Source organism: Ailuropoda melanoleuca, chromosome 6 (genome assembly GCF_002007445.2).
Source record: "Ailuropoda melanoleuca isolate Jingjing chromosome 6, ASM200744v2, whole genome shotgun sequence".
Taxonomy (NCBI): Eukaryota; Metazoa; Chordata; class Mammalia; order Carnivora; family Ursidae; genus Ailuropoda; species Ailuropoda melanoleuca.
The window spans coordinates 98,945,102-98,966,495 of record NC_048223.1 but is presented as its reverse complement, the minus strand read 5'-3'; the positions used below and the strand labels follow the sequence as shown (position 1 = coordinate 98,966,495).

Below are 21,394 nucleotides of genomic sequence, written 5' to 3'. Positions count from 1 at the left end.
GTAAAGGTGGTGGCAGGATGGACAGGAGAGCATCGGGGGGGAGGGTCTTGAGAGCACGGGTGCATGGAGTCTGGGTGCTGTGGCCTCAACCTCGGCTCACTGCCTCAAGAGGAGAATTTGTGGGGGCTGCAGGGCACAGCACGGGCTGCCCCCCTCCCGCCCCCCAGGATGCTGAGGAACAACCGCATTAGCTGCATCCACAACGACAGCTTCACGGGCCTGCGCAATGTCCGCCTGCTCTCGCTCTACGACAACCAGATCGCCACCATCTCCCCCGGGGCCTTTGACACCCTCCAGGCCCTCTCCACGCTGTAAGTCCGGGCTTGGGGGGGCGGGCGGGCCTGCGGCTCTGGCTCAGCACCCGCACCCCGGCGGCCACCCGCCCTCCCAGGGTCGTTACTTAGAAAGACTCACTGGGGTGTGTCAGGGCCTCGTGGCCTGTGGGGTCCCACTGTGTCAGGATGCCACGTCTTCATAACTGCCGGCTGTCTGGAAAGGAGTGCCAGGTGGCCGCGTGGCCAGGACGTGGCGGCACGACAGGGCTTTGCAGGGAAACCTCGCCTGGCAGGGTGTGTTGGTGGTCACGTGGCCGCCTCTTCCAGAAACCTTCTGGCCAATCCTTTCAACTGCAACTGCCAACTGGCCTGGCTGGGCGACTGGCTGCGGCGGAGGAAGATCGTGACCGGCAACCCGCGGTGCCAGAACCCAGACTTCCTGCGGCAGATCCCCCTGCAGGACGTGGCCTTCCCCGACTTCAGGTGTGAGGAAGGTGAGCCTGGGCCCTGGGGTGGGAGGGGCGAGGCGGGCTCCTCAGCCCTGGAGAGGAGGGCTCCCGTGGGGAGGGGGAAGGCCCTGGTCCTGGGGTGGAGCAGGGAGACCCCCTCTTCGTCCTGCACCTGCCCCTGCCTGGCGGCGGCTTCGTGCAATTTTAAGAACAACAACTTATTGTTTAAAAAATGGGAAAGTCTGGATAAAAGAAGGAAACGTTACCTATTATTCCATCCCTTAGAAAAACAGCACAGTTCACATGTTAGCATATTTTTTTCTATAAGCGTGCCTAACGCAGGGAGGGACCTGCCTCCTGGCCATGCCCAGCGCTCCAGGCTTACAAGGGGCAGTGGGACCTTCCCGGGCCCCCATCCTCCCTGTGGGAAACCCTGTCACTTCTCACACCCAGGTCTGCTTCATGCGATTCCCAGTCTCTTTCCTGAGGCCCCGCCCTTCTTCCCCTGCACGTGCAGAATGTAGCCCCATCCCCTGACTTCCTCGAAGAGCTCCGCACACACAGGACAGCTGTTGGAGGCAGACTTTTACTCATGGTGACAGAGCAAGGTTGCAGCCCCGCCCGGCTGTCCCTGCTGTTGAGCCCTGCCGCTGCCTTTGGCTTCCAGCCGGCTGGGCCTGCCTCCTCCAGCCCTCCCTGCAGCTGCTTCCAGCCTGGCCCATCCAGGCCAGATGAGGGTGGTCCTGAGTGAGGAGCTTCAACTTTCACACCCAGAAAGATGGTCAGGGTATTTTTCTAAACGAAATCAATGGATTTTTCTAGAGCAATTTTATGTCCTATTTTTTAAAAATTCCATACTACTCATATATTTTTATATCATTTTATGTAATAATGACTTGCTGGTCTTTGAAAAAAATTGTTTCTTTTTTTAAAAATTTAACTTAATTTTAAATTCCGGGAGAGTTAACATACAGTATTATTTTAGTTTTAGGTGTACAATCTAGTAATTCAACCCTTCCATCCGTCACCCAGTGCTCATCACGATAAGTGCCCTCCTTAATTCCCCATCGCCTATTTTGCCATCCCCCCAACCCAAAAATTCTGTTTCTGTTTAAACCTAACTACATATTTTGGGCATTTTCTTATGCCATTAAGTATCTTTAAAAACACTATTTTTTCCCCAAGAAACAGTTTCTTTTTCTTTTTTTAAAAAAGATTTTTATTTATTTATTTGAGAAAGAGAAAGAGATCATGAGCAGACGGGAAGGAGCAGAGGGAGAAGCAGACTCCCCACTGAGCAGAGAGCCCGATGCAGGGTTCGATCACAGGACCCTGGGATCATGACCTGGGCCGAAGGCAGACACTTAACCAATTGAGCCACCCAGGCGCCCCCTCTTTTTATTTTTATTACAAAGTGAGGCATCATTTCCTTAACAAGCAACAATGGTCAATCCAGAAGAGTAAAACAATCACCAGTGTGTCCCCTGCTCCTGCTTCCCAGCCCTGAATGACTCCTGTCGCTATTCCGCTTTGTGACCTTCCTGAAGTCTGGTGTGTGTGCATGTGTGTGTGTGCGTGCACGCACACGTGTGACGCATGTAGGATCTCGCAACACCACCCATGTGGACGTTTTCAACATGCTTGTTGTTGTCTGGAGAGTATTGTAATGGATTTAATCAGCCTGCCTTTTGGCATTTAGACACTTCCAGAGTTCTGCTCTTACGCCTCATGCTGCCAAGAACATCCTGGTAGACAATTGTCTTCAACTTACCCCCTTAGGAGAACTTCCTCGAGGTGAAAGGATGTGATGCTTTGAGCTGTTGCTGCCAGGAGGCCGTAGACTGGAGCGGTTGAGAGGCAGGCTCTGGCGGTAGCCGGCTTCAGTTCCAGGCCTGTGCCACCTCTTCCAGGCTGGGGGCCTGGGCACGTTACTGAACCACTCTGCCCTTAGTTTCCTCATCTCTAAATTGGGCTCGTAGCCCATCCGCCAGAGAGCTGTTCTGAGGATTCAGGGAGTTCATCCGTATTGCAGGGTGCCTCCCACAGCCAGCCTCCCTGATAGTCACGGTCACCTGCTTCCTAGTGCCCTCAGCCACTCTGACCCTGGTGTCCTTATTACTCCTGCACCCAGTCAGAAAGGAAGAGAGGAAGGCAGACAGAGCCTCTCAACAATATTTACTGAATGTATGAGTGAATCCGTGACGGAGGTGTGATAGGAGCGGATTCTGTCAGCCGGATGCGGGTATAGACCCCACGTTGCCTCTCACCAGCCTTCTGAGCTGAGCAGGTTACGTGACCTCTCCGGACCTCAGTAAAGTACACATCCCTTCCTTTACTTGTTCAGCTGATCTATTTTGAGGGCTCCTGTGTGCAGGCTCTTTTCTAGGGGCTGGGCTCCTTCTGGGAGCAAAGAAGCAGAAAGAGACAAGTCTCTGTCCTCATGGTGCTGCATTCTAGGGGTGCTAGTGGCCCCCTTTCCTGCAGTGTTAAAGGGGGGATGTTCGATACAGCGTCTGGCACGTACTAGAAATGGTGCGGTTGCCGTCCTCCTTCTGTGCCGTGCCTACGTCCAACTCGGATCCGAGGCAGAAGAGATTGACCCAAGACCCATCTTAACCTGAAAACAGGTCCAAGGGGCTTTGTTCCTGGTGACGAAGGGGTACAGCCAAGCGGGGACTTACTGGTGCCTGAGAGAGTGTCAGAGAAAGTCTTCTGAGGCACTGTGGGGTGGAGCCCTGACTGCAAGAGGCCCTAAGGAGGCCTGTCCCCTCGCTGACATGGCTTTGGGTCTTCCTCCCCAGGCCAGGAGGAGGGGGGCTGCCTGCCCCGCCCCCAGTGCCCCCAGGAATGTGCCTGCCTGGACACCGTGGTCCGATGCAGCAACAAACATCTCCAGGTCCTGCCCAAGGGCATCCCCAAGAATGTCACCGAACTGTAAGTAGCCCCGGGCCTGGCATCAGGGGGACAGGTCACCTCGAGCAGAGAGTAGCTGACTAGGGCTTGGAGTTAGGGCATTGCAGAAAACACTGGTTCCAAGAAGGCTTTCAGCTTCTGCTTGACACGCCTCTGTAGTCACCTGATGGCATGAGTCACCCACTGAGTGCTTTCTCACTCTTGGCTGATGCCTGCTTTTAAAATATGAAGTGACGGACCTTTTCCACTTCACATCACCTCCTGAGCGTCCCCTTCTTTCATGACAGCTCTCACAGAAGTGGTTTTTTTTTTTTTTTTTTTTTTAAGATTTGACTTATTTGTCAGAAAGAGAGAGAACACAGGCAGGGGAGCGGCAGGCAGAGGGAGAAGCAGGCTCCCGCTGAGCAGGGAGCCCGGTGCAGGACTCGATCCGAGGACCCTGGGATCATGACCTGAGCCATGACCAATCCCAGGCGTCCCCAGAAGTTTATTTTTGCTGGCTGCCTACTATTCCACCCCATGAATCTACTATGATCTCTATAACAAATACCCCTTTGTTGGATTGTTTCCAAATTTTTTACTAAATTGAATTATGATGGTAAATAGTGGAGGTGACCAACCCTTCAGCGAAGCTGCTCGTCAAAGAGCGATGCGTTGTTAGGACTCTTGCTGCCTTTTGCATGATGGCCTTCCAGAAAAGTCATTGTCTTTGTACCCATACTGGCCGGGTGTGGAAATGGCCTTCCTCCTGCCACTATCCCCGCCCCACCCCATCAACACTGGGCGTCATGGTGCTAAAACCTTTGTTGATTTGGATGTGGTATCTGAGCTTACGTGGGGGTGAGGATGTCAGTGCGTGCGACAGACAGAGATGGAGAGCTGGCTTCTTCAACAGACACCCCCAAATAAGTTTGTGGTCAGTCCCCGACTCCTCCTGTCCCCTGGGACTGGTCCCTCCAGGCCTCCGTAGCTGTGCTTTTCTTTCCCTGTGGGGAGTGCGTGAGGTTCTCATTTGCATTTCTTTCTTTACCAGCAAGGCGCCTATCTCCTCATAAGCATAGCAACCACCATTGTCCTTGTCCTGTGACCGCCACCCTGTCCCTTGCCCAGTTTCCTGTCATCCTGTTAGTGACTGTTTTCTCCTTGGTGCCTCATAACCCTGAGCATAATGGGACAGGTGGGACAGCCCGCCTTCTTTGACCAAGGTTGCTGAAGAAGTTCAGGGGCTGGGAAGATAACTCGATTGCTCTAAGCCTTTGCTTTCCCAGCTGTCAAATGGGACCACTGAGGTGTATTAACAAGAGTGGTTGAGAGGGTCACTGAGATGGGTGGGAAGTCACTTTGTATGATGCAGTGTTGGGTCAGAGCAAGTAAGACCCTGATTTTGCTGCTCTGGATCTTTGGAGGGTGGGGACGAGCCATCCTGAGGGCTGTAGTTGCTGGGGGTCCTGGGCAGGGAGCCCAGGTGGGGTTTCAGCTCCTGGTCCTTGGGTCACTGCTTATCAAGGATGGCTGGGGGTGGGTAGGTGACCTTCACAGCATCTTGAATGCCAAGCACCACCCTGTAGACATGGGGAACCTTCGGAAGCATTAGAAGGATTTCTGGTGGGCTTGGCTTTGAGGACAACAACTTGGGTGGCAGTGTATATAGTGGGTCCCAGAAGGGAGGCCAAGATGGAGGAACAGACAGAGGCAGCTGCAGGAGTCCAGGCATGGGTGACGGTGTGCAGTCGGGGGAGATGTGAGTCTGGAACACAGCAAATGAGCAGCGACTGGTAAGCGGGAGAGTCAGCGGCCCTGGGGAGCTGTTGAGTGAGTAGGAGAATCACCATCAGGGTCCTGAGCCTGGGTGGTTAGGACATGGGTGTGATGCTGATGGAGTCAGGGGAAGCCAGTTTGCGTGGAAAAGCCCCAAGCTCAGGTTTGGGCCAGTCTGGGTCTGGGGCTTCCATGGGACCAGCCTCACGCACCTTGCCAGTGGGTGGAGAGGGGGCCCTGCTAGCTGGCGAAGGTCTGGGCAGGTGGGCCTGGGAGGGACTAATGTGCAGATCAGGTCTGCCTGGTCAGGAAAATCGCAGGGTAGAGAGGGGAGGGCGAGAAGCCCAGGAGTGAGCCCTGGGGGTGCCTGCCAACAGGGAGGAGGCTGAGCGGGTGAAGCAGGGGCAGGAAGGAAGCCAAGGGAGGCTTTGTGTCTCAGTGCTCTTACCAAGTTCTTTGGTGGCACCTACCCAAATGCTTAAGAAATTGCCTATTTTCTCCCCCAGTTAGCGATTCTGTTAGGTCAATTGTGTGGCCTGCATGGAGGAGAGGAGAGGGGAGGAGCTGGAGGGCCGGGCTACAGGGGAGGCTTCCCAGCGCCACGCTAACTGTTGTGTCCTCTCCTGTAGCTACTTGGACGGGAACCAGTTCACACTGGTTCCAGGACAGCTGTCCACCTTCAAGTACCTGCAGCTTGTGTGAGTATCCAGGCCTCTTGAGGATCCCAGGCCTGCCTCAGAGGCCAGGGGGCCCCCTGTTATCTAACCGACTGGCTCCAGCTTTCCTGGAATTCCCTACCACCCCACTTCTGGCTGATTCCGTTTTGAATTTTGCCCCTTCTCCCCCGAATGTCCGTGCATAGAGCTGTGTTGCCACCTAGTGGTCATGCATGGGAATGGCGTGTTCCAGGCTCCCTTGGGTCGGACCCTGTCCTCCTCTGCCCAGCGCGTCACCCCAAGCCTCCCTCTGGGCTGAGAATGATTGTCAATGAGGGTCATCCTGCCAAAGGAAGGAGCCAGAGCAGAAGAGACTGATGGAAAACTCAGTCCAACCATGGCCCCCAAACCAAACATGAAATATGGCAGCTACAAATACACGTCTGTGACTTAAGTTTTTCTTTAGGCTAACATCTTTTTCTTTTATTTCCACCCTTGACCCTTTCCACCGCATGAAAGTATATGAGATAAGCCTCCGAATAACTTCAGTTCCTCTTAACCTTGCAGCCTAATTAACACCTCACTTCAGTTGTCTTGGTCTGCTCATGGGCCAGATTCTCCCCAGAAGTCCAGACAACACTCCCTCTTAGTTGGGCTTGGAGCAGTCCTCCTCAGGTGTGGTCTACAGACCAGTGGTCACTAGAGAACTGTTTGTAATGTGTCCACAATTAGACAAGAAGCTTGCACCAGATGTAAATCAATGTCTTGCTTCCTTCACTGAGAAGGTGTTACTATGACAAAACTGCGAGCTAAACTACATTGTGTGTTTAGTGTCGTAAGTGATTTGGACTTTGGCAGAAGTTCCTGGTTGTGGGACGTTCAGTTCAGGGGCTGGCTACTCTGAGTAGCACTAGCTTCCAGAATCGTGAAGCTCCATGGTATCTGTCTTTGCTAAAGACCCAGCAGATGTGTTTGGACTATTCCCATGTGGGGAGGGGACGGAGGGCAGTGACTTGGTGGCTGGTGATAGAGCAGCAACGACGTAGACAGCTTTTCTCCGGTCTGATTTGGAGCTGCTGTGCTGCTGGCTTGGATACACTTGGGAGAAGAGGAGGGAGAGAGGACTGATGTGGGGCCAGTCCTTGCCCATCACCAGGAGGGGCCACCCAGAGTGCAGAGTGTCAGTGAAGAACCTCAATGTGTCCAAGAACAATGTTAGAGGAATGTTCACTAAGAGAAGTTGAAGGCAGGGCGTATGGTTTCATGTTACAAATATTTCCTGAGCCAAGAGCTGCACGAAGTGAAGAGACGTGAAGGCCCCTAAGTCATGGCCCCTCCACTGAAGGTGGTGGGGGAGGCAAGCGAGAGACTTGGGGCACATAAAGTCATGGGACTGATGAGTGTTCCAACAGAGGGAATGCACATTAGGGGTGCGGCTGGAAGCCGGGGGTGATGGACTCAGTGTGGCGGACTGGGGCAGAGGCAAACTCAGCAGTGGGCGAAGGGAACAGGGGCAAGAGAATTTCAGGAAGGGTAGCAAATCCACGCCAGGCATCGGGAGGAGGTGAGGGAGAGGTGCGCCAGAACCCAGAGCACCTAGCAGGTGTCTGCACTAATTTTTTAGGCAAATGGGAGCCACCGCGGTATTTGGCCGGGAAGTGACTTAGTCAGATTTGTGTCTTAGAAAGATGGCGGCGGTGCCCGTCCGTGTGGATCGAAAGGGGGCAAAGCTGCAGGTGAGAGACGAGGTAGAACCTGAGCCAGAAGCTGCGAGAGAGATGGCTTGAGTGAGCAGAAAGGGAGGAGGTGGAGGCTGAGAGAGAGGAGGTGGTGGGGCCACAGTTTCTGGGTTGTCTGTGGGGCTGTGGACTGGGTGGGTGGGGGAGAAGCACAAGACGTGGAATGTTCTTGGAGTGTCTCTGGAGGGGAGTTCATAAGCCGGGGCTGCTGGGCCCACAGAGAAGGGCACTGTTGCCTGTGGTGGGAGGGAAGCCTGGAGTGTCCCCCAGGCTCCCAGAATGGACAACAGGGAGAGGGCTGGCAAGGTAGGGTTGGCTGGGAAAGAAGCTCCACCGAGAGACTGAGAAGGTCCAGCCAAGGAGGTGGGGCAGAGTATGGGAAGCCAGTCAGGGGTCTGAGGAAGGAAGGACGGGGAGGCAAGAGGTTTGAGAAGAGGGGTATCAGCTGTGACCCTGGGTGGGCTTCATCACTCAGAGACCTTGTGCCTTCATTTGAAAAATGGTGGTTACTGTCTCCCCCATTGGATTGTGGGAGGGCTAGGAAGGAGCTAGCTAAGTGGTAGCAAGAGGAGAAAGCACAGAGACCAGGAGGTCTGGTAGTTCGGAGGCAGCCCATCTCCTCAGTGGGAGCATTTCCAGGGTGGAAGGGGACAGAAGACTGGGGTGGGGGTCAGGAACAGGAGACAGGCAGCCCCGGGGATGTAGTGGGAGTTCGGGGAGCAGAGGAGGGCGCTGTAGGTAATCGTGCACCAAATGCCCCTCTCTGCTGCCCCCCTCTTGCCCCCCAGCTGCCACCTGGCTGAGGGAGGGCCACGGGCAGAGTGGGGGAGGGGAGAGCAGGGTCGGGTTCTTTCTTTCTAAACAATAATGCTTTTGTCTTTTCCAGGGACTTGAGCAACAACAAGATCAGTTCCCTGAGCAATTCCTCCTTCACCAACATGAGCCAGCTGACCACTCTGTGAGTCCAGGGGCGGGAGGGCATCCACGCTCTGGCCACTGAGGCTTTCCCCAAGTCCCGTTGGTCATTCGCAGTATCACCACCAGGGGGCGTGACAGGGCCTGCCGGCCAAAAAGAAAAAACCCAATTTTTAAATTATAAAATATACAGAAAAATTTATACAGAAAAATGCAAAAAAAAATAAATGCAAGTAGTCATAAAGCTGGCCCATGTGTGAATACCTAAGGCAAAAAAATAGAACACGGCACCCCAAAAGTCGCCCCATCCCTTCCTGATCATTCCCCCTTCCTCCCATCTCCAGGCAGTGCCTAGCCTGACTTTTATGGTGATCACTCTTTGATTTTCTTTACAGTATTGCCATCTACATACGCTCTTCTATACAAGCAAATTTCACTTTGCCCATTTTTGAACCTTATATTAATCGAATCATACAAGATATGTTTTTTTTGTATCTGGCTGCTTTTATTTGCCGTTGTGTTTGTGAGATCCACTCATGTGGGAAGCTGTGGTCTGTTCATTTTCACTACTGTATAGTATTCCTTCGTAGGACTCTGCCATATTCTCCTTATTCATTTTACTGTTGCTGGATAGTTGGGTTGTTTCCAGTTTGGACTGTTGTATCCAGCGACCTTTGAACGTTTTCATGCCCATAGGCTGAGCTATTTTAATGATTGCTTTAATTACATTCCCAGCAATTGGTTGGAAAGTATAGCAAGCATCCCTTCTATTGGCCTGTGGCTTAAGAGGGGTATCACACTTACCTTCTCAACACCTCACTTTATAGATAATGTGCCAAGAACTGAAGAACTTTCCCTTAGATTCTACTGTGGTCCAATATCCAGAAAACAGTAGAGCCGAGACCCAGAAAAAAGGACTGGGTCATGACCGCCAGAACCTCCCTGCTCGAGGAGCAGAATGTGGGCCCAAGGCCATGAAATGCTGGTTCTCAGTTCCCCACCTGTGCTTATTTGCCCCCTGGGTCTACTCACCCACTGGGTCCCATTTCAGAGTCTTCCTGGGCCTGTGTGTGAAGCTGCCAGCAACTGGGGTGATTCTGCCCTCTAGGGGACATTCGATCATGTTGGAAGCGGTTTTGGGGATCACGGCTAGGGGAGGGCAAGAGGAGCCGCTGGCCAGGGTTGCTGCTAAGCACCCAGCGGAGAACCATCTATATTGCTGGGGCTGGGCAGCCTGGCCTCAGTGATTCTGGCCACTGCAAGGGGACACAGAGCCCGCTCCTGGGCCAGGAGCGTCTCCTGGCTCTCGTTATTTTAGAAACCGCTTAATTGAGGTGTGATTAATATACAGTCAACTGTACGTACTTAGAGCCCACAATTGGCTACGTCATGACTTATGTTCCCATCCATGGACCCATCACCACAATCAACATGGTGACCGCTTCCGACACCCCCAGAAGTCTCCTTGTGCCCTGTGACAGCGCATCTTCCGCCCCCCACCCCCACCCTGGCACTGCCGGCCCAGGCCGCCAGCCGTCGGCTTTCTATGGATGCGTTCGCGCCACCCAGAGTTTTACATAAATGGAATCCTCCAGCAATACTCTGTTTTGTTTAGCTTCTTTCAGCCAGCATAGTTACTCTGAAATTCCTCCCTGTCGCTGCACGGGTCGTTCCTTGCCCTGGTCAGTGAGCAGTGGTCTTCCACTGTATGACTGTGTGTCCGTCAGTCCTCGGATGTACATTTGGGGCTTTTATGAGTATCATTTCCTTTATTCTCAACCTCCCTTTCTGCCCTTGATGGATCCGTTTATTTGGAAGCCTTGAGGGAGAATGGTGTAGTCTGTGGACCCAGGAAACTGAGAAGCTGACTTAAAAACCCAGCTTAGGGACTTAATTACAGCACCCTGGGGAAGTTCTGTCACCCTGCGGGGCCTCAGTCCCCATCTTTACGATGGGGGCGGGGGGGGGGCCATGGTCACAGAGCCTTCCCAACACTGTCACAGCTTCTTCATGGCACATCATTAGGTGGTCCAGGCCCACCTGTCTGCTCCGGGAGTGAGGCAGGGCCTGGTCAGGGGCAACTTCACAGGGAAGCTGAGGGTTTCACCTGGGTCATCTCCCCTTAGCTGCACAAAAGCCCTATCAAGTTGTCATTGCTTTTGTCCCTGCTCTGCATCTGGGGGAACTGATGGAGGCATAAAAGGGTTGGGGGACACGGCTGGGTCACAGGGCTCACTAGTCCAGGGCTCAGCCCTTACCCCCTTCCATGCTCAGGCGTCCCTCATTTTGCTGCTGAGCCAGCCGGCAGGGGCCTGGTCCCTAACTTGGCGCCGGCCCCTCCCTGTCCTGGTCTCTCCTCCCTCACCCTCCCTCTCCTCCCACAGCATCCTCAGCTACAATGCCCTCCAGTGCATCCCTCCGCTGGCCTTCCAGGGGCTGCGCTCCCTGCGCCTGCTGTAAGTCTCCCTGCTCTTCATTCCTCCGTGAAAATCCAGCCCACGGAGGGCTCCGCGGCCCACGTGGTGGGCACAACTGTCTCCACATCTGTGGCCCCAGCAGGGCCAATAGTGTCCCAAGATAGGAGGCCCATCTGTGCTCGTTCAAGCCCCTCACGGAGGCTGAAGAACGAATGGGAAACTCCGAGAAATGGGGGGTTGCTGTCTGCCCCACATTGTGTTTGGGGGAGCAGTGTGTGTGTGGGGGTGGCATCCAACATAAGGTAGCCCCTTGTTTGCATGTGAGTTTCCGGTTCAGGTGGAGAGTATTCACAAGGGATTTGTGAACCTTTTCTAAGAATTCCCACTGGGAGGTGTTTGCCCTGTGATCAAAGCCCACCGTCATGCCTGTTAGGAAGCCCTCTTGAGGCTCCATGCGTGGGACCCTCCGGCAGCCCAGACTGGGGCACGGGGACATTCTTTACCCTCAACCTATGGCTTGCCATATTAACCTTTTTACCAAGGGGGAGCCTAGCCCTCAGGCTCGCCGGCCGAGGGGGGGAGGGCACCGGGCCGCACACCCGGTCCATTTGCTGTGGGCAGAAATGGTGCTTTGGGTTATCTGTGATGGCAAATAGGGCTGGGGCGCAGGGCTGTCTAATTGGATTATGAGGGGCTCCCCCACCCTTGCCAGTGGCCAGCTGGCCTGGTCTCTGAGCCGGTGGCCGTCTCCCTCTGGCACTGACAGAGAGACCCAGGATAAGCATGACACATGACTCCATCGGTTCTCGAGTCTCTGTGCCTGGAGGAGGCACCGACGGCCTCATCTCTCCTCAGGTCCCTGCACGGCAATGACATCTCCAGCCTCCGAGAGGGCATCTTCACAGACGCGACCTCCCTGTCTCACCTGTAAGTAACAGTGGCCCGATTCTCGAGGCCTTTTTGGATTTAAACAGAACTTGGATTCTGAGAGAGACCCCCTCCCCCCTACCTCCTGAGACTGGCAGAGTTTATGGCTTTTAGCCTGAAACTAACTGAGCTCGTGAACGTCAAACACTCCCCATCTCAGACCCTTACACGTTCATTGTTTCTCAGTCCCAGCAATGGGTTTGAGGAGGGCTCTTTGTAAGCAGTCATGAGAGTAGTAACGACCCGGATGAGCTGCCGCAGCTGATTTCCTCCTCGCAGCACTCCTACAGCATGAGTACAATGACTCCCATTTTACAGGCGAGGAAACAGGCCCAGAAAATGTGAGAAGCTTGCCCAAAGTTGCACAGCTGGTAGGGGCTGGAGTCTTTGGTCTCGAAAGCCCATGCTCTTAAGCCACCTACTTCACAGGGTGGGGGATAAGCTCTGGACATTTACTGCCCCCAAGAACTGGTGTTCTTCAATGTCGAATTGCTTCCAAAACCATTTAGCTGGCGGTACCATGTGGATTTTTAAAAAGCAGTATGTTCAGTTCCTCAAAAGGCTAAGAGCAGAATTATCCTGTGGCCTAGCAGATCCACGTTAAGTGTGTATCCCAGATAACTGGAAGCGGATACTCAGCACAGGTACCTTGTACGCCCACATGCACAGCGGCCTCCTTCATGCAAGAGCCGAGAGGCAGAAACGACCCAAGTTGTTGGACAAAATGTGGTGTCTCCATACACCAGGATCTTGCTCAGCTGTAAGAAGGAAGGAAACTCTGGCAGCCGCTGCAGACACGGACGAGCCTTGGAGACCTGCTGAGGGAAATCAGCCAGACATTAAAGCACAAATACTGTGTGATTCCGCTGATAGGAGGTACAGGATGGTAGGCCCACAGCTACAGGCAGGAGAAAGGTGGCTTCCAGGCGCTGGAAGCAGGAGGGAACGGGGACCTCTGTTTAGTGGGTACGGGGGTGATGCAGAGTTTCAGAGCCAGACAGTCGTGGGAGTTGCACCATATTGCACTGATTGATGCCACCGAACCGTACTCTTAAAATGGTCAAAATGGCAAATTCGGTGTTGTGTATATTTTTACCACAATTGACAGAAAGAGGAAGCAGTGGGCCGGGACAGGACCACCCTACTTCCGGGCTGCGGCCGGGCGCAGAGCATTCTCTCCCCGTGTCCCAGCTCCAGGCCAAGCAGGCATCAGGCCAGAGGCACGGCAGCTGGGACCCCGCGCGCTCCCAGGACGTCCTGCTCTCTGCCCACACTCGCGTGCGCAGGGCCTGAGTGGGCAGGCACCCCCCCCAAGAGCCTTCTGGGGCCCCCAGCACCACCGCCTGAGCTTCATTCGTCCAGTAATCTCACTGGGTTTTCTCCGTTGGTAAGACTCACCTTCTCCACATGTTAGTCTCTGACATCATAGTGTATCTTACAAAGGATCTGTGTATTTAATATGGTAATAGCAATAGGCATTATTTATTGAGGGTCTGTCTGGGACAAATACTTTACTATGTGTGAGTACTTTATCTGTGGTGTTTCCTTTATGCCAAGACCGAAGCAACAAGTAGAAACTGTGCTCTGCCCCAGTTCTGCAAATTGGACAGGGACTGGCCTGAGCCCACAGTGAAGATTCCAGCGCTGGTCTGCACTCCGTGGGAGGAGTGCAGGGATTGATTAGTGATGTCTGCCATGGGAGTGAAAGGGAAGAAGGACTCTGTCCTAGGTGGGAGGATTTATTATTTCCATTTTACATTTATTATTTATTTGCATTTATTTATTTACATTTATTATTTGTATTTCTTTACGTTTATTATTTACATTTACGTTCTCCATTCAGGCCCCGGCTCTGAAAAATGAAGCGGCTTCCCTAGGTCCTAAAGCTAGGAAATGACAGAGATAGGATTGGAACTTGGGTGTGTCTGATTCCAAAGCTATTTACTTATTCTCTATTGCCTCAATAAATACGTCCTGAATAACCACGGTGAGTCAAGTGCTGAAGAATTTATTACCACAGGGTTTCTGCCTTCATGACCATCAGGGATATTATAAAGCAAAATTAAAGGTAGCAATGACTCACTTTGGGGAAGTCTGACGAGCTTCACAGAGGAGGTGATGTTGATGCTGGTGCCCTCAGAAACGGACTAGCTAGGGGTTTGCCACTGGAGAAGATAGGGAAGGACATTCTAGCAGGAGGGAACAGCATGTGCAAAGGCAAGATGGCAAGATAGTAAATGACATATTCAGGGGTGTTGTCCAACATAGGATAATAGGGGGTTGGTTGGGTGAGGAGTGTGGGGTGGGAGGAGATGAATCTGGAAAGGAACATTGGAATTCCATTGTGAAGGGCGTTTTGTGCCATGTTGAAGAGTGTGGACTTTATGTTACAGATAGAAGGGAATTATGGGAGAATGAAGTCGTAGAAAGCTCCTAGAAAGCCATGGTGACACGTGGAGGCTGGCTGGCATGGGACAAGGCAGGAGGGAGCCTGGCTGGAGACAGTGGCTCTAGATAAAGGCCAGGCAGGGGCCGCATTGGTCATTGCTCTTGATAACTCTCATTCAACAGGGCTTGTTTGCATTTGTGTTTGGTGGTTAGTGGTTGTGAGCTCATTTTTGGCTGACGTTTGGAATTCTGAGGACCTACATCAGAGATGCTTCTTTCCAGAGAGCATCTGTGCTTGTCCCTGAGGACGGCAGGGCACGAGTTACCCAAGAGTTAGCATCCAGCATCCCTGGCTCCTGGAGGTGCCCTTTGCTCCTACTGTGACCCTGGCCCAAGCGTCTCCTCTTCACTAGCAGTATGCAGGTGGAGGGGGTAGTAAGCAGAGGGTGTGGTGGAGGCTGAGGTCCACCATATTTAAACCCCTTGAACTCTAGGGATTAGGATGTGTGGTGTTAGGTCCTTGTTCTGCCATCAACTTGCAATGGGATCTCAGACAATTCATTCATCTCTTTGGACCTCTTTCCTCGCCTGTACAAAGATTATTTCTAAGGTCCACTACGGTCCATATGCCATGACTGTGAGTGCTCATCACTGCCCTGGGCTCTAATACCCTACACACTTCTCTGCAGCTGTTAACTTTCATATTTACTTTGCAATTAGCTCATCTTTCCTCCATTTGTCTGTCCATCCGTCCATCTGTCCGTCCATCCGTCCATCCATCCATCCATCCATCCACCTCTTCATCAAAGAATATTTACTGTGTCCCAGATCCTGTGCCAAAGTTCCCCAACGTCATCCTTCATTTCTCTAATCTGGCATTTTGTTGCCTCTGATTTACTGCATGCCGGGAAGCTAGATTCCGAATTCATTAAGAATTCGGTGTGAAAAGTAAATTGGGAATGCCAAGTAGACCATGGTATGCCCATCGGACAGAACAGCACGTAGTTCATTAGAGAAGTCTGGCGCTGTCCTTTACTACTTGGTGAAAACGCAGGATAAGGAAGACGGTACGCTGATTTCACTGACGTACGTGTGTGAGCACAAGAACTGGAAGGGAATACACAAACATTAAATTAGTTACATCTATGGGACGATGGACAACTCTCTCCTTTCTGAATTTCCTTTGCTTTCACACTGAGCTTTGTGCCTTCCTCATGCTTTGTTGGTTCATGAACACTCGCGGGCGGCCTGCTGGTGTCGGGCACAGCAGGGGACGGTGGTTCCTCCTCTGAGAGCTTTGGTGCACAAGTCGGAGACAGTACGCACACGAGCACCTTGCCTGAGAGGAGAATGGGCAGAGGAGGCATAGCTCAGGTGAAGGAGATTTCGAAGTTTCAGTGTGAGCTGCGCTCTGCAGTCGGCGGCCCCGTGGAACAGCCACAGCAGAGCTATTTTGGTCCCGGTTACGCTGACAGAAGCCCGGCAGGGCCTTGGCGGGAACGCACTGTGTATCCACTATTTCAGCTATTTCCAAGTTACACCAAACATCAACAACGCAGGATTATTTATACTTTTGCTAGGGCGTAGACCTGAATCACAGCCCTTTTGGCTTGACATCCTGTCCCCACTGGTGCGCGTCAACGGGGCCTGTGACTCTCCGCTCCCCATGGAGCCCACAGTCACTCTTGGTGGGAAAAATGGTCCCCAGGTGAAAGTGAAGTGTGTGAAGGGTTGAAATCAGGTGTGGCTCAGAGTCGGCTCTATATGGAAACAAGGAAAACCGGCGGGTCAACCCAGAATTTACTTTTGAATAGTGTTATACTGTGGGAGATTTTATTATTCTTTATCATTATTTTTATGTAAAGGGTCAGAAAGGGACACTTAGATTGGAGGGGCACACGGGACGACCGGCTGGCTCCGTCAGTGGAGATTGTGACTCTTGATCTTGGGATTATAGGTTTGAGCCCCACATTGGCTGTAGAGTTTACTTATAAATCATAAAAAATCTTTTAAAAAAGGGAGCTTGCTTCTCCCTCTCCCTCTGCCACTCCCCCTGCTTGTGTTCTCTCTGTCAAATAGATGAATAAAATCTTTTTAAAAAATCTTCAAAAAAAGATTTGAGGTGCCCATTTGCTGCCGTTTGTGGGGGGACGATGGGGGAATTGGCATTGTGACCATCCTGACCTGTCAAGGTCCCCACATTCACAGAGGTCTTAGTCTCTGGGACATTTTCTTTAAATGAGCTACAGGACTGGAGGAAGAAGTCATTCATGATAAACTTTAAGCTCATGGCTCATTACCAGACCACACTCCTGCAGTGCACTACAAAAAAAGATTTTAAAATAAAGTCTGTATTTACATTTTGAATAACATAATCACATTACCCTATGCTTTGTATGTTAAAAATATTAATCTGGTTAATGTAAACATTTTAAATTTAGCACCATTTTTGTATTCCTGTTATTTACAAAAAGTCTTTTTTTTCTTTTTAAACACACTGTAGCTTCAAAAAACCAAAGCCTCTGAGCTCCCCCTACCTCTGAGCAGCCCTGGCACTGTTCAGTGGAGAAAGGAAGGTATCACCCCCTGTCCCATTAGCCAGGATGGCTGCTGTAAGCAGATCAGGACAGAAAAACTTAAATACATGTCAAGGTTGAACTGGCCTTCTTTTCCACGCAGCATTATTCCCATGGTGCCCATTCCAGGTTATGTGTGCTTGTCTTTCTGCCCGCCTCCAGATTGCAGGCTCTTTATCCAGTCATAAAGTGAGCCCCAGAGAGGTGCCGCGGCTGGCTGCTCAAGGTCAGCGGGCAGGGAGCAGCTGCGCTGGGGCCCGAGGCCAAGGCTTGCCCGGCCGCCTTGTAAGACTGTGCAGTCATCAGCAGGGCTATTTTGGGGATTCTTGCTCAGAGTTGCTGCTGCTTTCATCAGACCGAGCGCACCTCGGGGGAGCCACTTCCTCTCTATTGCCCAGAAACAGGTGGAAAAGGGCAGCGCAGCTGTCTGTTACTTAATAAACGCGCCCATTCTCATTATCATCACATAGCCTTATATTTGCAAAATAATGTTGATATAAGTGAATGGCAGGCCGAGGCTCTGATTTTTCCCTTTGCTGGACGGAGGAGCTCTCGCCCGCCCGTCTCTAACCCTCCCTGTAAGTCAGGGAGATGTCGCTGTGTTGGCTGGGGGTGGGGGGGAGCAGGGCTGGCCTGACGCTGCCGTGAGCGGGAGCGGATACGATCTTGTTTTGAAGGGCAGCTCTGAGCATCCCGCGTGCGCTTCCTCTGGGACCTGACGCCTACTTCTAGGCACCTGTTATAAAGAAATGCTCACACTGCAAGAGCGTTCACTGCCGTTGGAAACAACCAGAATGTCTGGCAATCAGGAAATCGTTCAGTAAGCTATGAGATTGCCATTCTTTGGGATGCTGTGAAGCACTTTGACACAATGAGGTGGACCCCTTTATGCTGACCTGGAAAGAGCTCCAAGACGTGCCACCTAGTGACAAGAAGCTGCTTGGTAATGATGTGCAGGAAGCGGGTAGAATTTGTGAAGAGCCCTGGGTGTTGGGGGATGGGCATTAAGGAGGCATGTGGTGTAATGGGCACTGGGTGTTCTATAAGACTGACGAGTCACAGACCTGTACCTCTGAAACCAATAATACACTATGTTAATTAATTGAATTAAAATAATTTTTAATAAAAGAGCCCTAGGTGTAACTATGGGAGAGACCAGAAGGCTACACGCCTGGGCGTGGGGACCATGTGACCACGGGTCCTTCTGTGGTTGGTAGAGACACTGGAGGCAGCCTTTCTTTGTAACATGGACGTATTGTAGTTTCTTTCTTTCTATTACAAACAAGGCTGTGATCAGTACCACTGTGCAGAGGTCTTTACACACCTGTGCAGGTGTATCTGTGAGAGAAACTTCCAGAAACAGAATCGCTAGGTCAAAAGGCCACTGCATGGGTGATTTGATAGATATCACAAAACTCCCCTCTGCCGGAGTTCTACCGTTTTGCTGTCCCATCAGTAGTAGGAACCGGCCTTTTGAAAAAAATTAAGGTGACATTTCCCTAAGATAAAATTAACCATTTTAATGTGTACGATTCAGTGGCATTTAGTATGTTCTCCACATCGTGTGAGGTGGAGGCTTTTGTTTGCAGTATTTGAAAATGGTTTACAACAAGAATGCATTCATGTGCTCCTTGTTTAATTAAAAATGAAAAGAAAAATAAAAGAGTACGGGCTTCGGAGTCAGACAGCGCTGGGTGTGGAGCCAGGGGCTACCCTTCGCTAGTTGTGGGACCCCAGGAAAATTACTGAGTCCACATGAGGCTAGTTTCCACTGTCGGAGACAGAGAAGAAAGCTTACACCGTGGGGCTAATGAGAAGATTCGATGCCGTGGGAAAGCAGCTGGTTCATCCCAGCAGTAACTGGTGGCCTCTACTCCCCATGCACTCTGGAGGCAATGCACTGATCGGCCCTGGCCTCAACAGCTCCGGTTCAAATCCCACCGCCCCCCTTTCTCTGTGCAATCTTAGGCAAGTGCTCAACCTTTCTGAGCCTGTTTCAGCTGTGCAATGGGGAGAGCAGGTTGTGGGGAAGACTAAGAAGATAACACAAAAGGGGCGCCTGGGTGGCTCCGTCGGTTAAGCATCTGTTTTCAGCTTGGGTCATGATTCCGGGGTCCTGGGATGGAGCCCCGCATCTCGGGCTCCCAGCTCAGCGGGGAGTCTGTCAAATAAAGAAATGGAATCTTAGAAGAAGAAGATAACACACAGCTTGAGCAGCACTGGCTGAGCAGGAAAGGCTCATCGCGGGGGCTGTTGGGGTTTTCGCCAGCCCCTGGCTGAGTGCCCGGCAGCCTCAGCGCCTAGGGGGTAAAGGACCCCATTACAGATGACTGCTGCTCTCTGCTCTCTGATGCAGGGCCATCGGTGCCAACCCTCTGTACTGTGACTGCCACCTCCGCTGGCTGTCTGGCTGGGTGAAGACAGGCTACAAGGAACCAGGCATTGCCCGCTGCGCGGGACCCCCAGACATGGAGGGCAAGCTGCTCCTCACCACACCTGCCAAGAAGTTTGAATGCCAAGGTGATCCCCGGAGCACGAGAACAGGGGCAGTGGCGGGGGGTGTGTGTCTAGGTACAGGGTTACGTCCCCGCCGCCTGCTGCCGGGGGGGCCCACAGGACCTGCCTAAACCTGGCAGGGCCTTCCAGGGGCGCCTGTGTCCCTGTGGTGACCGGCAGAGTGGTGGGGGGGCAGAGGGGGGTGGGGGCGGGAATAAAGCACCTGCTGCTTGTTAGCGTGGCCAACTTCTAGTCCCGACTTACAGCGAATGAGAAAAGCCAGGCAGAACATCTCAGGCTGTGAGGGTCTTAATCCCTCCCTGGGGTTACGTAAGGAAAATAAAAATAGCAGCAGCGTTTCCGGACGCTCCCAGCCTCTCAGCAGCGGGAGTGCTCGGGCCTCCCTTTGGTAGGAATTGTGCGCAATGAGCCACCACTCTCCTGACATCTGCAGAAGCACAGGGCCTGGGTGCACGCTTTGCTCTGAAGCTGCCTCACCCGGGGCGTCTGTAAATACTCCTTCAGAGGTTCACTGACTGACTGACTGAGGGCCCGGGAGCCCAGCTGAGCTGAGGGAGGAGGCCGAGGGCTGCCCCAGGTCCAGCTGTGTGCCGGGGGCGGCTGGGGGCCCAGCCCCTGCCCTCTGCAAGCTCACAGGCCTCCGTGGGAAATGAAACCCACAGCCCCAGGTCAATGGCCACGTGGCGTGAAGGATGCGGTCACGGGGCTGACAGTGCAGAGGGGCCTGACCTGTGGCTTGGCTGCTGGGAGCAAAACATTGGCTCGGCATTTATTTAATGGGGTGGGGCAGGTATTGGTGAGTTAAAAAAATATTTTTAATTGAAGTAGAACATGGGCAACAGCACGGTACACAAATCATAAGTGAGGGGCTGGCTGAGTTTTCACAGACAACACACCAGGGAACCAGCCCCAGAAGCAGCAGCAGAACCCCAGCGTACCCCGGAACCTGCCCATGCTTCCCTCCAGTCATTACTGAAAAGTGTTTCTCTTAATGCTCACGCCTTTTCAGCAGGACCGATATTTCTCCATTTCTAGAAGGAGTCCGAGGTGCAAACCTGAGTTTACTGGCCGGGTTTTCTGTTCATTCTTGGGAGGGCCTCGGGTCCCGCACAGGTGGTGCCCCAGGCAGCCAGCGGCTGGCTCCTCCCCCACCTCCAGGTTCTGGGAAGAGGGGCTGGAGGAGGTCTTGCCTGTGGTGACGGGAAAGGTCCTTCCCCATTCAGCCTGGGAGACAAACAACTTGAAGGCAAAAGGACTTTTTCCTCCTAAGCTGGGCCCCTCACAGAGCCGTGTCCCCTCCCTGCTGAGGTGCTAGCAGTGGTCTCCTGCTCATTGTGACAGGGCTGGGGTGGGGAGCAAGAGCCCACTTCAGTAACAGTGATTGCGACGCCACAGACGGCTCTGCCCCGACCACCACATGGGGGCTCCGTGGGTGCCTACACCCACCCATTTCGTGCTTTTCAATTAGCTTATTGAGTCCTTAAGGCCCCTGAGGCAGGTGCTGTTATTAACCTCACTTTACAGAGGCCCGTCGGAGGCCAGGGAGGGGGCTGAGAAAGGAAGGCCCAAAATCTCCTTGGGGAGAGGACCTCCACCACTCTCCTTGAGTGCGATCCTGCCCTTCTCTCCCCTCTGCCCTAACGCTTCCCCCCTGCCTCAGGTCCCCCCACCCTGGCTGTCCAGGCCAAATGTGATCCCTGCTTGTCCAGCCCGTGCCAGAACCAGGGCACCTGCCAATAATGACCCCCTTGAGGTGTACAGGTGTGCCTGCTCCAGTGGCTATAAGGTGAGTGGAGGCTGGGCCTGGGGGGGAAGGAGGAGGGGGAGGGGAGGAGGAGGAGAGGAGGGGGTGGAAGGGAGAGGG

At 52.9% G+C, this 21,394-nt stretch overlaps 1 protein-coding gene across 1 annotated transcript in view; it reads left to right on the top strand.

The window, feature by feature from the left end:
- The window catches only part of SLIT1 (slit guidance ligand 1), a 163,910-nt gene that overhangs the window by 127,521 nt on the left and 14,995 nt on the right, over positions 1–21,394 (top strand). The window contains 10 exon segments of the mRNA XM_011222001.3: positions 168–311; positions 603–769; positions 3,526–3,658; positions 6,025–6,093; positions 8,677–8,748; positions 11,090–11,161; positions 11,978–12,049; positions 19,370–19,533; positions 21,191–21,264; positions 21,266–21,316. Of these exon segments, the coding sequence (XP_011220303.2) occupies positions 168–311; positions 603–769; positions 3,526–3,658; positions 6,025–6,093; positions 8,677–8,748; positions 11,090–11,161; positions 11,978–12,049; positions 19,370–19,533; positions 21,191–21,264; positions 21,266–21,316 (1,018 nt within the window).